Raw genomic sequence first — 14,406 nt, 5'->3', positions numbered from 1 at the left:
TCGTTGGTGCAATGCTCTGGCTCCTGCAAACGCTTCCTCGAGGTACCAAGGTAAGAGGTCGGCAGCTTGTGAGATCTGCTGCATTTGTAAGATACTAGACCAAATGTGTTCCAAATGAGGAATCAGTCAAACTGTAAAACTGATATCATCAAGTAATTAGTGTCACAGGTAGCTAAGGGACTATTGAGAGATAACGCATTGCAGAAACGTCATTCATAGCTGGACTTGTTTTTTAAGAACAGATTACCAAGACCAGTATTATGTGATGATAATAAGGGAGAGATTTAAAGCCCATTTCCTGCCAATACATTTTTTTTATACTTGAGTGGGGAAAGGTCATAATCTCTGCCAGGTTTGTATTGCCGTCTGCGCCTGTTGGGGAAATTTTATCAAACTTCCTTTCCTGCCGACTGAACAGGAAGTGATCTCTCTTTCAACAGGGACACAGTTAAAAGTCTGACAGAGGTACTTGCCATACCCCCAGAAAAATATTACTGTATGTGCCATCATTTGGTATTTTGCACACATCCCATCTTGGTGATCACACAGTAAGTGAAGGACATTTATAAGCCTTCATTTGGCTCAAAACTGAGAAGAAAAAAAACACATTTCTAAAATTGACATTTCTTTTTATAACAAGGTCGTAGTAATCACACGTGCATGCATCTCACCGGTAAAAACGGTTGACAAGCCTCATCCGTATGGTGCCGAGATCTGTAGGATACGCCACCACCATGCAATATTGCGGATAGACACTTAAATCCACAGGAGCAGCAAAATGTGCAGCAATATCTGTCAACAAATTAACTGATTAAATAAAGTGATTGAAGGCGAGTGTGTCTTAAAATTGAATTGGAGGTAAAAGTTAGACCATAAAACACACCAGTTTTGCTACAGTTAAAGCCCACCTCAAGACCCAGTCACGTTGAAAAGTAACATTTCTCCATTGTCCATTGAGGAGCACAGAGAAGAATGAGATGTAGGGTTATGCTGCTGCCTTAAGGATACATGGACACTAGGCAAAAAATGAAAGGCAGCAGCAGAACACTACGTGTCAGAAATCTTCAGGAGATGTGTCCCTAAATGGACTCCGAGAAAAGGATTTTATGGTAAGAACTGCCTTTAATACCTCTGAAGCATCAGAAAAATGAGCTTTCCCATCTACAAACAAAATACAAATCACATTGCCTTACTGTGTTACAAAACACCACTGTATGCCATGGGTAAAAAGGCGTATACGAGGGAGACTGGTGTTTAGAATTAACATTCATTCAGTTTCTTACCCATACTAAAAAGTTGATCGATGGCACAAATAATTCTTTCACATTGTGTGTGCTGCTCACTGTCTCCCCATTCTCCCTCCTGAGCATGATAGAGCAAAGCATCCATCTCTTCAATTGTTATAGAAACACTGGCCCCTGGCTCTTCAGGAGGAACCACTAAGAACATAGAAAAAAGAAAATATTCTTTTGATGAGATTGTTTAGTATATTTTCATGGTTTGTGCTATATAATCAAAATTGCATGAGAAAAATTCCCCTAAGAAAGCACTAATTAATCGTGAGCGTGCGTCTGTGTATTTATCAGGGATGCACCGATACCGGTATTGCAGTATCGAGTACCGATTTTTTTTTTCCTCCCGAATACTGTACCGGAAGTCCCATTCAGGTAGCCAGGCGACATGTAATGACTCGCCACCCGGCTTCTCGATTAGCCGGGAAGCGTGTAAAGACTCGCCACCCAGCTTCTCGATTAGCAGGGAAGCCGTCCCCATGCTTCTCGTCACTAGGTGTAATGACGCGCTGCCCGGCTTCCTGATACCTTAAGTATCGGGCTAGGCATCTGAGCATTTTCCTCCCCTATTTGGGACGTCCCAAATACTCAGTATCGGTGCTATATATATATATATATATATATAATAACTCATACACAACCTTTTGAGGACCCTTTTCTCCATGCTGACAGTAGTTTCCTACCCCTTTTTTTCACTGCCCAGACTAGTCTTTCTGGTGCCTGCAGGTTCAGGTGATCTACTCAGATTATATTAACCTGAGTTTGAGATTACACTTTATGCACCCCAATCCGTAAACTTAAAGATGAAATCCAGTGCACTATAAGAATGACTATGCAGCAGTTGCACCATGCTCAGACACTCCATGTTAAAGGGTAACAATGCTCTGTCCTCTCTTGTTCTATCACACAAGCTTGCAATGGAGACTGCAAATTTAAAGCATGCTTTACGCAGAGATGGTCTACACTTTACATTCCATTCCTGAATAAGTACAATGTTCATACAATTTACTTCATGTGACAGAAGTGTAACATTAAAAGACATACTATCTTCAGGAATGATGTCCATATCCCAAGGGCTCAGCCTCTCAATTTCTGCATTATCCCACCTATTAAAAAGAAATAAAGGTTTAAAGAACACCACATACGTTTAATTTGCATGGGACATAAATTTTATAAGTTGGTAAAATGTCTAATGAAAGCACACAGGGAAAAGAAACTACTTACTTCACAGAATAGCACTGGAAAAGGCTGTCTGGATATTCAGGCTGGTGCGGTTCTTGACTCAACACTGTTCCAAACCACCAGGCATTGTCAATTATAGAACGGAACCGGTCACCTAAAGGAGTTGGGAAAATCCCTCCATCATTGTCATAGAAGGATTTGAGAAGTGGGCTGAAGTGCCATTTGTGGCTTCTACAGACTCTACACTGTGCACCACACACACAAACCCCATTGGGCTCGGTGTACACGGTGCATCAACACAAAGTGAATTGACATGCTTTACTTCGCACATTGTGTTAGAGTCCTTTAGTTTGAATGGGCTACATAACACACTATAACAACAAAAAAGTGCATGGTTTGTTTTTTTTTAAAGGCAGAGGTGCGTGACTTGTGTTCCTCAATGGACCCCAGGAAAATGTACTTTTAAAAAATCAAGAAGCAGCATCCATTGTAAGTGATGTAATCAGCATTTGAAATCGTTAAAAAAAAAGTTCTCATTTAATAAGACTAAGATATTCTTTTCCACATTTTTACAACAAGAAAAAAGAAATCTGCTGTTGCTTGCTGATCAAGCAGCAATACAGAATAGTGTGCACGTCTACTTGGAACATCTTTAACCACTTCAAGACCAGGTGTTTAGACCCCCTTCCTGGCCAAGCCATTTTTCAGTATTCAGCGCTGCGATACTTTGACTGACGTTTATTCCGTCATCAAAATATGTGACAGGTCCTCTTTATGGAGACATCAGGGGTCTCCAAGACCCCTAATGTCACCTAGGACCCCCCAAAAGAAGCTGATGAAGCAGAGATCTGCTCCATCAGCTTCTTTCCAGCTTCTGAAGCTGGAGAGTGACACAAGAATGCGGAAGTGATGTATTATACAACACTTCCGCATTCTTTCAGAGGAGAGGGGACCGGAGGGAGCTCGTGTACCGAGCTCTCTCTGCTCCCGTGTCACAGGCGACATGCTGATCCCGGGCTCGCACCGGGCACAGCGGAGCCCGGGATCATCGGGACAATGGCGGGGGGGACAGCAGAGGAAGGGGGCGGCCGCACCGATCGTCGCTAAATACAAGCGATACAGGCGGATCGCATGTATATTAACGGGCATCGCTGCCCGTTTTTAAATTGCGGCCATTTCCCGCTCGCGCGCGCAAGGGGCGTGTCTGAGCAGACGTCTGAAGACGCCCGCTCAGATCTAGAGAGCTCCTGGCCGGCCGTGTTTTTACTACGGCCGGCCCGGAGGCAGTTAAACAGCAAGAATATAGCTCACACAAGATGGCCCCTAAAATGAAGACAAGCACCAAAATAATACAAAGTGTCACTAGATTCAATTATGAAACCAAAGCACTTACCAGCCTGCCAGTTTGTACGCCGAGCATGATCATAGAACTGTCGCAGTACAAGGAAGTCTATCACATCTGGCATGTCATGATATCTAGGTAAAGAAATTAAAGTGGACCTTTACCGTTATCTTTAAAACAACAACACACATTTAGAAATGTTTAGTAATGACAATCTACAAACACATCCTTATAGACAATTGCCAGCTTTGTATTCTTTGCATGACGTATTTCTCTTTTCTTGACAAGTCTTCTGACCGTGGCCATGTTTACTAAGGGCAGAATACTAGCTCTCCTTTTACTTCCTGGGTTTCTGGCATATGTGACTAGACATGTGACCATGCACATCATCTCAGGGGAGGAAAATGCCTTTCCCTGAGATGTCATGAGATTACAGATGAGATTTCCCAGCAATGCTCTGCTGATGACAAGGCAATCCCAGTGTGCATTGCTTTGGCAAACCAAAGCAACTTTGCACTTTCAAAGCAGGAAGTGAATGCTCTGCAAGTGTGTTTCAAAATCACAGCATTTTACACCTGACATGTCTATGTTATTATAAATCATCATACATAGAGGGATGCATTGGTACAATCTGATTTTTGTGAGTGTAAAGGTCCGCTTTAAAAGTTACAATGATTAAAATGTAACTCTCAAAAGACAGTCACTCCAAGACTTCAGCTGACCTGGAGCAGAGGAGCTACATTTTTATCAAGCAGTGTGAGACATGGGCAACATTTTTGCTCCTTTAAATATTTTGGCATCTGCAGAGGATGTGCTAGATAACAAATGTTGGCAAATACAGTGAAAAAAAGTCAATTAAAAAAGTAAACCTAACATATATCATATGATGTTAGGGTTACAAACCGAAGGAATTTTTTGATTTTTTACGTGGAAGGAGATTTTTTATTTTTAAAATTACAGATATACATTGTTGCAATAAAATTTAGGTTCATGGCTCACTGGGTGTGCGCCACACGCACAACCAATCTGAGCATTTGTATGTTCAAAGTCGTTCCACTGATCTGGCCTAGGGATATAAAGGAGACCGTAGATAGAGCACAGTGCCTGTCATAAGTTTTCAGGAAAGTAAAGTGGTACCTCGGTTCATGAACTTAATTCGTTCCACGATTCTGGTCGCAAACCGAAATCAAATTGTCTCATAAAGTTCAATGTAAATAAGGTTAATCCGTTCTGACCCTACGAATGTGGTCGCGAACAGATTTTGGTCACGAACAGAATCAGATTTTCCCATAGGGTTCAATGTAAATGAAGTTAATCCGTTCTGAACCATATGTAAATTCATTACCGCTCTGCACTTTTTTACCACCATGTCTGCTCTGCACTTTCTTTGGAGCTATGCTGGATTGAATAATACTGTACAGTACTGTATGTGCTAAAAAGCACACAAAAAAGCTTCACAGCAAGTGTGCACAGGTCTGTCTGCCACCGCAATCTTGACTGGAGGAAGCCACAACCACGTGTCAGAGCAGGGAAGATGGCCGCGGTCATGTTCGTCACCCGATTTGGAGTTCGCGAACAGAAGCAACATTTTGCTGAACTTACTGTTCGCGAACTGAATTGTTCGCGAACAGAAGCGTTCATGAACCGAGGTAAAGTAGATAAGTAAGTAGATACCAAAGCAAGCAAAGGGAGAAAAGTGAGGTATCATGTAGGGTTGCACAGATACCAAGTACAGTACTCGGCACAAGTACGAATACATGTACCGATACTTTTGAGCTCCAAGACTACACTAGAGAAAAATTTAAAAATTAGGAGGCAGCTGTCATCTGTAAGGAGCACACGGAGCTCCCGGGATTTGTACATCTCTGTTTAATTGTACGATTTTGTTTTTATAAATATAAAGGGATGCACAGATACCAGTTTTGCGAGTACTGGTACTTGCCGAGTACTTAAAAGTACGAATACATTTTTGTTTATTGTCATGTGACAGTTTTTCTAAATCAATACAGACTAATGATTTCAGGACAGTGGTGGAGAGCCAGAGCCAGGTCCCAGCTGCAACCCTGGTAGTTCTCATGAAAATGCCAAGTATCTGCACTGGTACTCGAAAAGTATCTGTGCATCCCTAGTATCATGTCCATAGCAAACTGGCGAGCTTCATGGCTCCCATTGGCCACAGCACAATGAATGATGAGGCTAGAACTGAACTCTATCAGTCCTTATTTGGAAGAATGAAACGCCTAGAAATTGAAAAGCCCATGTGATTACAGTTGGAGGTATCGTGTCATTTTTTGGGGGAGCCCTTCTTAGAGACTTGGTGGATTAATCTTGTGCAATTTCATAGTCTGCACATTAAAATATTTGGGAAGAGAAAATTGTTTTCAAATGGAACCCATTTCCTCCTTGGTTATGTTTGTGTAAAACAGTGGTTCTTGCTTTTTCTGTATAAACGGTTTAGAAAATAAAACACTTTTTATGGTATAGTTTTTGTACAAACAGGATTAATGGAAACACGCATGAAGCCTGTGACACATTTAAATGTTCATTTACTATTAAATCTGCAATAATGTTAAAAAAAAAATGTTTTAAATGAACCGAGGTATTACTGTATCCGCTACCAAGGGATTATTTGAAAAGCTGAAAAGTGTCTAGGCCTACAAATTGAAAAATCATCTATTATGACTCTCACCAATGTATAAACTTGAGGAAGTGTTAAGCAGATGTAAGTAGTGATTTAGTTACAAATTAATCAATTAAATCAAATAGAAAACAAACATACTTGAGAGAGAAGGATTGTTCCATGAGTTTTCCACTAACGTGGTCTATCAAGGCAAGTTTAAGACAGCACAAAGTGGGAGGTCCAATTTCATATCGGATCCCAACAATTTTCACCAATTCCTGGTCCTGGTCGAAAACATAATATATTAGGAACTCAAGACCGAGAAGACAATGTCTACACAAAGACGTCTTGTTATAATGTTCCTCTGACATACAATAGGACATCCCCCTGCCCCAAATTACAGAAAAAAAAGAAAGGGTGAACTTACCCTAAGTACACATTTTTTCCATGGCTCTTTCAAGGAGCTTAAGATACTGAGATTACTTCTTCCAACTGCATTAATATACGCTTCGTGACCTTGTCGGAAGTAAACTACCTGTTAACACATCAATGCAAAACAAAACATAGCCATACATTAACTAAATTGACAGCACAAGTCCCAACCGGTCTTAAAATGTCATTGGGCGGCCTTAAGATGGATTATGGAACATTTAAAAACAGACTCTCAGATGTGCAATTCAGCCCCCTCGGGGAAAAAAAAACTACAAAGAGCAATCTAAAAGCCTGCAACTCTGCTCTGGGGGAGGTAGAGAGGTGGGAGGTCCCCAATCAACATACCTATTCTAGGTCCAATGAAAATGCTGAAACTAATGGGTAAGCATAACAGCCAGGCAACCAGCATGTTCAGAAAATGACTTGCTAAAGCTCATATTTCTTCAATAATAGGTTTGAGACATTATGACTAGCTTGCCAAAACGTGAAAAGGAGACAAGAAACTCCAACTGTTTGCTGGAAATTTTACTTCTAGTTATATGCAATACTTCATATTGACATGACAATGAAAAACAAACACTTTTGAAAGGATACCTGGAAATTAATTTCCGTTTTGCTTTCCCATGCCCCTGGGTAACACGAAGGCCTCACTTCCTCCTGCAAGTCTTGGGGTTTTCTTAGAACAAAGAACTACAACTATCCCCACCAGCATGTGGTAAATGCTGCCTTACTGGATGACACCAGGCAATTCAGAGAACACCAACTTGTTGGTAGAATTGTTAGTATAGCCAACCTAGCCAACCAATCAGCTGACACTACAAGCTTATAAAAGCCTCTGAGAAAATGAATCCCCAGAAATGCTGACAAAGGTCCTTTCCCTCATTTTAACTCACCTCATCTCCCATCTGTGGGACAAAAGGGGATCTTCGAGGATATGTATCTGTGATCCAGACGGGAGGGTGCCAATTCGATGCCTCTCCGTTTACAGGAACCCTCTGAGAGTCTGCTGCAGGCTAGAAAATAAAAAGAGTAAAAACGTCAGACATAAGATGGTGTAACACTGGCTGGGTGGGGGAGTCCAGCATGCAGCATACCCCATTCTGACTCCCAGGTTCAGATGATCTCTTTCTCGGGGGGGAAGCCTTCTCCTCTGTAGATTTCTCTTCTGCAGAGCTCTCATCCTCAGAACTGATCACACATTGTCTAGCTCTTTGCCTCATAGAAACTCTGCTAGGAGGGTGCAGGTGAATTCCAGCATTTGCTGTCCAATCAGAGTACTTACTGGAGGAGCCACTACAGCCGAGGAAAGGTAAAAAAAAAAACAGCTTAAAGAATACCCATACAGTGGAAGCTGTGCCCAAAGGCAAAAGGATGGCCTGGCCACTATGACTTTCTATAGTATCCCTGAAGCTGGTCTTTTATCCATTACTGTAACCTAGCCTTGCTCCACACAGTCTCTGTGTAGAGGCGGCCATCTTGGTAGTGAAGCAGGCCTGCCTACTGATGCTAGAGCTGCCCCCCTTGATGACAGGTAGGGTAATTTTCAAAAAGCAACAGAAGAGGTGGAGGAAGAACACATCCCCAAGATTAATGAAGCAGGGAGATTCTTGCACTGCAAGTGCTCTCCAGCAAGGAGAACAGTGAGCAGCACAGTAGTACCATCAACAAACCTCACTCCAAATCTGGCGGACTAGTAGCAGAGGCAGCAATGTCTTTTGATAATCTCATACTGCAGATATACAACTATAAGTCTACAAAACAAAAGTGCCTAGGCACAGGCATAGGATTGCTAATGTCCCTATAAAAATGACAAATCTTCACTTTTTGGGTTCAGGTCCACTATAAATAGCATGAGGGGCATGAACAGGAAAATAGATATCTGGAAAGTTACTTATAAGTGTATAAAGCCTTTTATATGTGTTTGAGTGGCCACTAGAACAGCAGTTGGAATTCCCTCCCTTACCCGTGAGATGAAAAGGCAATTACACAGATGCAACGGCATTCAGGATCCATAATTAGCAATGCACACAAGCGTTTGTATCTTTATATGATTAGTACAATGCTGCTTTACCACAGCCTGCTTAGCACTCTACGCATGTACGTGGCACTGCCAGGCAACACGCAGCATTGTCCACAACCCATAATCGCTCATTTAAGGCTTCTTCACACCAGCCTACAAGCCAAGCAGCCTATTTTGTTGTGCAGATTGATGTCCGTTGTGTACGGCGATGCCTTGCATTCTTAACACAAGGCACCATTTAAAAGACATTTCAATTATCTCTATGCACTGCAGAGACATGAGGTGAGGCGAGGAGAGTTGGAAAAAAAAAAGTTCAGCATCACTGCATTTTTACACAATGCAGAGAAACTCACCAAAATACTGTGGTGTGAGCAAGGCACATAGAAAACAACTGAGGCAGGTCAAATTATAGTGTGAACATGTCCTTAAAATCACTTTCACATTAATTTTGCTGGATTAAAATGGAAAGGTGTAAATAGACTACTTAAACAGCAAAAACCTTTTAAAAAAAATAATGTATGATTGCCATTTTCCAATAAAAAGAAAAAAATTCACCTATATGATCTATGGCAGGGGTAAAGCTATTTTTCTACATCAGCCTTATTCTGCAACCACAAAAAAAGTCTATAGATCGCACTCAAATCTGCATGAAAAAGCATCATCTCATCCTCATAGACGAGCCGACGTGTGACAATGAAACTGTCAAACGTCAGCTCAATAGATCGGGAAGGGAGAGAACACATACCGTCGCTCGCTCACTTCTCGATCATGTCCTTGCAGAGAGTGGTGACTGTCAGTCACTGCTCCCTGCAGGGATTCCCCCCATCCCCGCTCCTCCAGCGCTGACTGGAGGAACGGACAGGGGAGGGGGCGGGTAACAGCTGGCTCTGCCTCTAGATAGGCAGAGCCAGCTGTCAATCACGCAGCTGGGTGGACCTCGACAGTAATGACGGGATCTGTTCCGGGCTGCAGCGGTCTCAGTAGCTCGCTATATACTAAGCTTTGGGTCACGGGAGGGTGCTAGTATATGTTCTCCCGTGACCCTTAAGAGAACTATGGGGAAAAACACTTACCCCATAGTTCTCTTAAGTATGTGTAAATCCCATAATGCCATAAACATTCCCACATGACATTAAAAACAAGACTGTACCTTGTATTTCCCCAGTCCTCATCATCACTGGGAGTATCCGTTGAATTTGCAGCTTGATTTTCTGTCTACGTTAGAGAAACCATTAAAGTGTTTAAAAATGATGGACATCTACATGTGGTAATATCACTCAGCCAACACAGTGTAGCAAGGACATTTAAAAACAAAATAAACAAAAATAATAAAGCAGAAGAGAAAAGATATCCATTCTCCTGAGGACACCAAGGGAAACTGGCAGGTGGGAGGGGTTTGCCCGTGCGTGCCCGCTAGGGGGCGCGCGCGAGCAGAAAAAAATTGCCGTCTGGAGACGGCAACCTGCAGATGTAGCAGTGCCGTCCGTCCGTTTTTTTACTACGGGCGGACGGCAAGAGGTTAAAGTGGCAGGCGTTTTTGTTTTTCTAGTGTTAATTTCTCCTGCAGGCAGCAGCATAACCCTACGTCTCAGACTTCTTCAGAGCTGTGACCATCAACGGACGATAGAGAAATGTGTTCATGCAGATTTGCAAAGCTTTGAAAAGGTCCACTTTCAGCACAGTTCACTTACCTCATTCGCAGAAGACAGGGTCTCTTCTTTCTCCTCACAAGAGAATTCTATGAATTCTTCTACCTCACGACGCAGTGGTCTTTTGCGAGACACTATCTTCTTTCGAATCCTTAGATTACGGGCACAGTAGGAACTCTGAATAAAGTCACAGAGAACAGAAAACTAAAAATACTGGGACCAGTATGTCATTAGAAATGCAAGGCATCCATGTCTATCATTATCACTTTAAAGTACACCTGTGTTAATTTTTCAAGTGTATTACCCAGAAAGTTTCTCCTCTACCTCTTTTCAATTTCATTTCACTTTACTCCAGTATTCAATAACGGTGTCTCAGTGGCCAGTGAAGACACTCTCATTGGTGAGTAGAAAATCACTGTGCAGCTTGGCCACCAAGTCAGGCCCCAGTAACCCGGTCCCATGCCCTGCCAAAGGGCAGATATAAGATGGTGGCGGGCAGGAAGGGATCGAGCCTGAGCTGAGATTATATAAAAAGAAAGAAGGATTTGAGGCAGCCAAGATCCATAGAAGATCTGTGGTTAGTTCTCCAAGATGTTTGGAAGAACCAACCTGCCGATTTCCTTCAAGAACTGTGTGCAAGTGTACCTAGAATAGATGCTGTTCTGATGGCAAAGGGAGGGGGGGTCACACCAAATATTGATTTGGATTTCTCTTCTGTTTTTACTTTCCATTTTGTTAATTGATAAAAACTAGGGATGCACCGATATATCGGTCGCCGAAACATATCGGCCGAAAATTGCACTTTAGGCAGCATGCCGAAAGTGCCATGTTCTGGCCGATACAGCGGTGCATCCATTCTTTCCTCCCCACTGGGCCCTGCTCTGTGTTCCAGCGGGGAGGAAAGAAACTGTGGCAGCCGGCCGAGGGCTGCGGGAGGAGAGCGCTGTGAGCGGCCGGCATCTCTCCTCCCACACCTCTCAGCCTCCTATCACAGATCGGCAGAGCGATGTGTGGGCGGAGACAGCCAGTGCTGTCACAGCAGGCTGAGCTCCTCTCGCTCAGCCTGCTGTAACAGCGTGTCAGGAAGAAGATGAGTGCAAACACTCAGTGATCGCTAAGTGTTTGTAAATAATTGAGGGCAGAGTATGGTTACTATATCCTCAATTATGAATGAATGGGAGAGATCTACATCACCTCCTGTTCATTCATGATTCTGGATATAGTAAATACACTATGTTCTGATGTTATGAATGAACAGGAACACTGAAACACCTCGCAGCGGACGGAGAGAACGTCCGCCGCCGGCCAATCACGCGGCGTCCAGCCGCCCATACCTCTTCCAGCCGCCGGCCAACCACAGGGCGTCTAGCTGCCCTTCCCTTTTCCCGTCGCTGGCCAATCACAGGGCGTCTAGTCGCCCCTACTTCGTCCCGACTGTCAGACAAGCCGAGGCGTTTGAATTGTTCGGCGTCCTGTTTCAGACACGACGCTGAACAATTCCTGCTGCATGACCCCGCAAGCCTTGCCGTACCCTAACCTGTGAGGTGCTCTCCTACAGCCTGCCACAGCACCTCAGACAAGGACTGACGAAACAGCACCTGGGAGAGAAAACGTGTGTGGGAAAAGCTGCATCCACATTCAACTAAATGACATTCTGCTGCACAGGAAGCACATTGCCTTGGAAGTAGAGCAAGCCTGAGCAACCAAACTGCAAGTACATCTTAACCTCTCTTGTGGCCCACTGTTACCCTAAGTATTGGACTATGTATGTTGAGCCGTATAAGGTACTGGTATGAAGTAATACCCTCCTATCCTGCTCACCAAAGACTGTAATAGAGACCCATAGGGGGTTGGGGATGCGTATTGGATGAACTTTTCATTACCCATATCAATTAGACTGCATTACAGTGGGATATTTCTGTCTCGCACCCTGACTGCATCTGTGATCCAGTCAGGTGTTCCCTACATGCTACAGGGACATTACAAATGCTCAGTATAGAGGATTCCTGTTCATTAATAACAGGGGCTGCAGAAATAAAGATTGAGGACTTTGTGTTCTCAATCTCTTTTTTAAAAGGGAAATATCATGTGTCTGACCCCCAATATTTCCCCAAAGCCCCTAGAAGTAAAAAAAAAAAAAAAAAAAGTTTAGAAATAATAAAAATTAAATTTGAAAAATTTGAAGAAAAAAAAAAAGTTAAAATAAAAACATTTTCGGTTTTAATTTTTTTTATATTTCGGTTTTGAAATTTTCATTTCAGTGCACCTCTAATAAAAACACGTTAATTTCTGAAAGCATTCTTTCACACCTGCCTAAAAATTTTGCACAGTACTGTATTGGCGGATACTTTCAGTGTGCACAGAAAATGTTTTCCTCACCTCCTGAGAAGACTCTCGGAACCTCCTTTTCTGCTTCGCAAAAACAAGTTTTTCCTGCTCACCTCTAGCAACTCTGTAATCTTCATCCATTCTAAAACAGAGGTTATGGTAAACATTATATTGCCACAATAGTTAAAGGGGAAAACATGGAGTGCAGCTCTGAGGACCAGGACAGAGGGTAAAGCTGATGTTAGTACTAACATTCAGAACATGCGATTATGCCATCCAAGACTTGACAAATGTCGTTTAAAAATGTCATTTAATTTTAAGATTCGATTTGGGAAACAAGTGGAGTTTTTCCAACAAACACCACATCCGCTGTTAGAATTTTATTCATTCAAGAAGAAACCGATCATGCAACAAAATATCACAAAGACCGATTCCATTACTTGCTGGATACCAAATCTGAGGCCGCACCTTTACTGAAGCGGAGAGCTCAGCTTTACCAAACTGGAATGGCTGCTTTCATTACAGGTGGCTTGAAAAAGCTTCTAGACAGATTCCATAAATGACAATGTCCTCCGTGCTCCCTATTACCTGACATGCGACCGCATGGCTTGGCGCGCTTCGAACCGCCTGCCACCCCAAATGCTCCCCGACCCTTTTTTACCCACATTGTTCAGCGTGGCTTCCATATAGATCTCAATGGAACTGCGGTGATCAGCGCTGAAATGCAATTAAAACCGCCCAAAATTGACCTTTTAAAATGTGCGTGGAAACCACGCTGATCCGCAACTGCCCTGGTGTGAACGGGGCCTTAGAGGGTATTGCCACTCTATAAAAGAAAGCACCGGAAGCCTTCATGGCAAGTTAAAAAATGAAATCCTAAATCTCCTTAGTACTCATCTCACAAAGGGATGTCTACTGTTAGTAATGTAACTATTGTTCCGAACACATACCTGAACATATTACTGGGTAGGTCTGGCACAACCACTCTCCTCTTCCAGGCCAACAGATCTCTTTCAGTGGCTATTTGACTACGGGGTGAATTATGATGCATCTGACGGACGCCCTCCACCTGCCCACTGCGTCTCAGACCAATATTCGGAGGAGATACGAGGTCTGCATACAAAAACAATAATTTTACAAATCCATGAAAACTTTATTACATGTCTCACAATCTTGTGTACAGTAAATGGCAGAAACTACAAATTAAAAAGGAGAATTATGAGGCGAGTGATTCTCACTCAGCCTCATAATCTGAGCCGACCTGTGACAATGAACTGCCACAGGTCGGCTCAGTAGATCGGGAAGTAAGCGAAAACATACCGGCGCTCGCTCACTTCTCGATCTATCCGTGCAGAGAGCCGTGACTGTCACTCACAGCTCCCTGCAGGGATCCCCCCCTCCCCTATCCGATCCTCCAGAGCTGACTGGCAGAATGGACGGGGGAGGGTACAGCTGGCTCTGCCTCTACATAGGCAGAGCCAGCTGTCACTCACACAGCTGGGTGGATCCAGACAGAATTGTTGGGATCTGTTTCGGCTGCT

At 43.1% G+C, this 14,406-nt stretch overlaps 1 protein-coding gene across 1 annotated transcript in view; it reads right to left on the bottom strand.

Annotated features, from left to right (window-relative positions):
* The window catches only part of BRWD1 (bromodomain and WD repeat domain containing 1), a 73,132-nt gene that overhangs the window by 18,403 nt on the left and 40,323 nt on the right, over positions 1–14,406 (bottom strand). The window contains 13 exon segments of the mRNA XM_018552683.1: positions 672–792; positions 1,284–1,439; positions 2,337–2,398; positions 2,517–2,628; positions 3,868–3,950; positions 6,596–6,720; positions 6,864–6,967; positions 7,758–7,881; positions 7,963–8,161; positions 10,039–10,103; positions 10,580–10,714; positions 12,917–13,007; positions 13,816–14,016. Of these exon segments, the coding sequence (XP_018408185.1) occupies positions 672–792; positions 1,284–1,439; positions 2,337–2,398; positions 2,517–2,628; positions 3,868–3,950; positions 6,596–6,720; positions 6,864–6,967; positions 7,758–7,881; positions 7,963–8,161; positions 10,039–10,103; positions 10,580–10,714; positions 12,917–13,007; positions 13,816–14,016 (1,578 nt within the window).

Source organism: Nanorana parkeri, unplaced genomic scaffold (genome assembly GCF_000935625.1).
Source record: "Nanorana parkeri isolate BGI_ZX_2015 unplaced genomic scaffold, ASM93562v1 scaffold95, whole genome shotgun sequence".
NCBI lineage: Eukaryota > Metazoa > Chordata > Amphibia > Anura > Dicroglossidae > Nanorana > Nanorana parkeri.
Note: the sequence above shows the minus strand (reverse complement) of the source record. Positions and strands in the feature narration are given on the sequence as shown.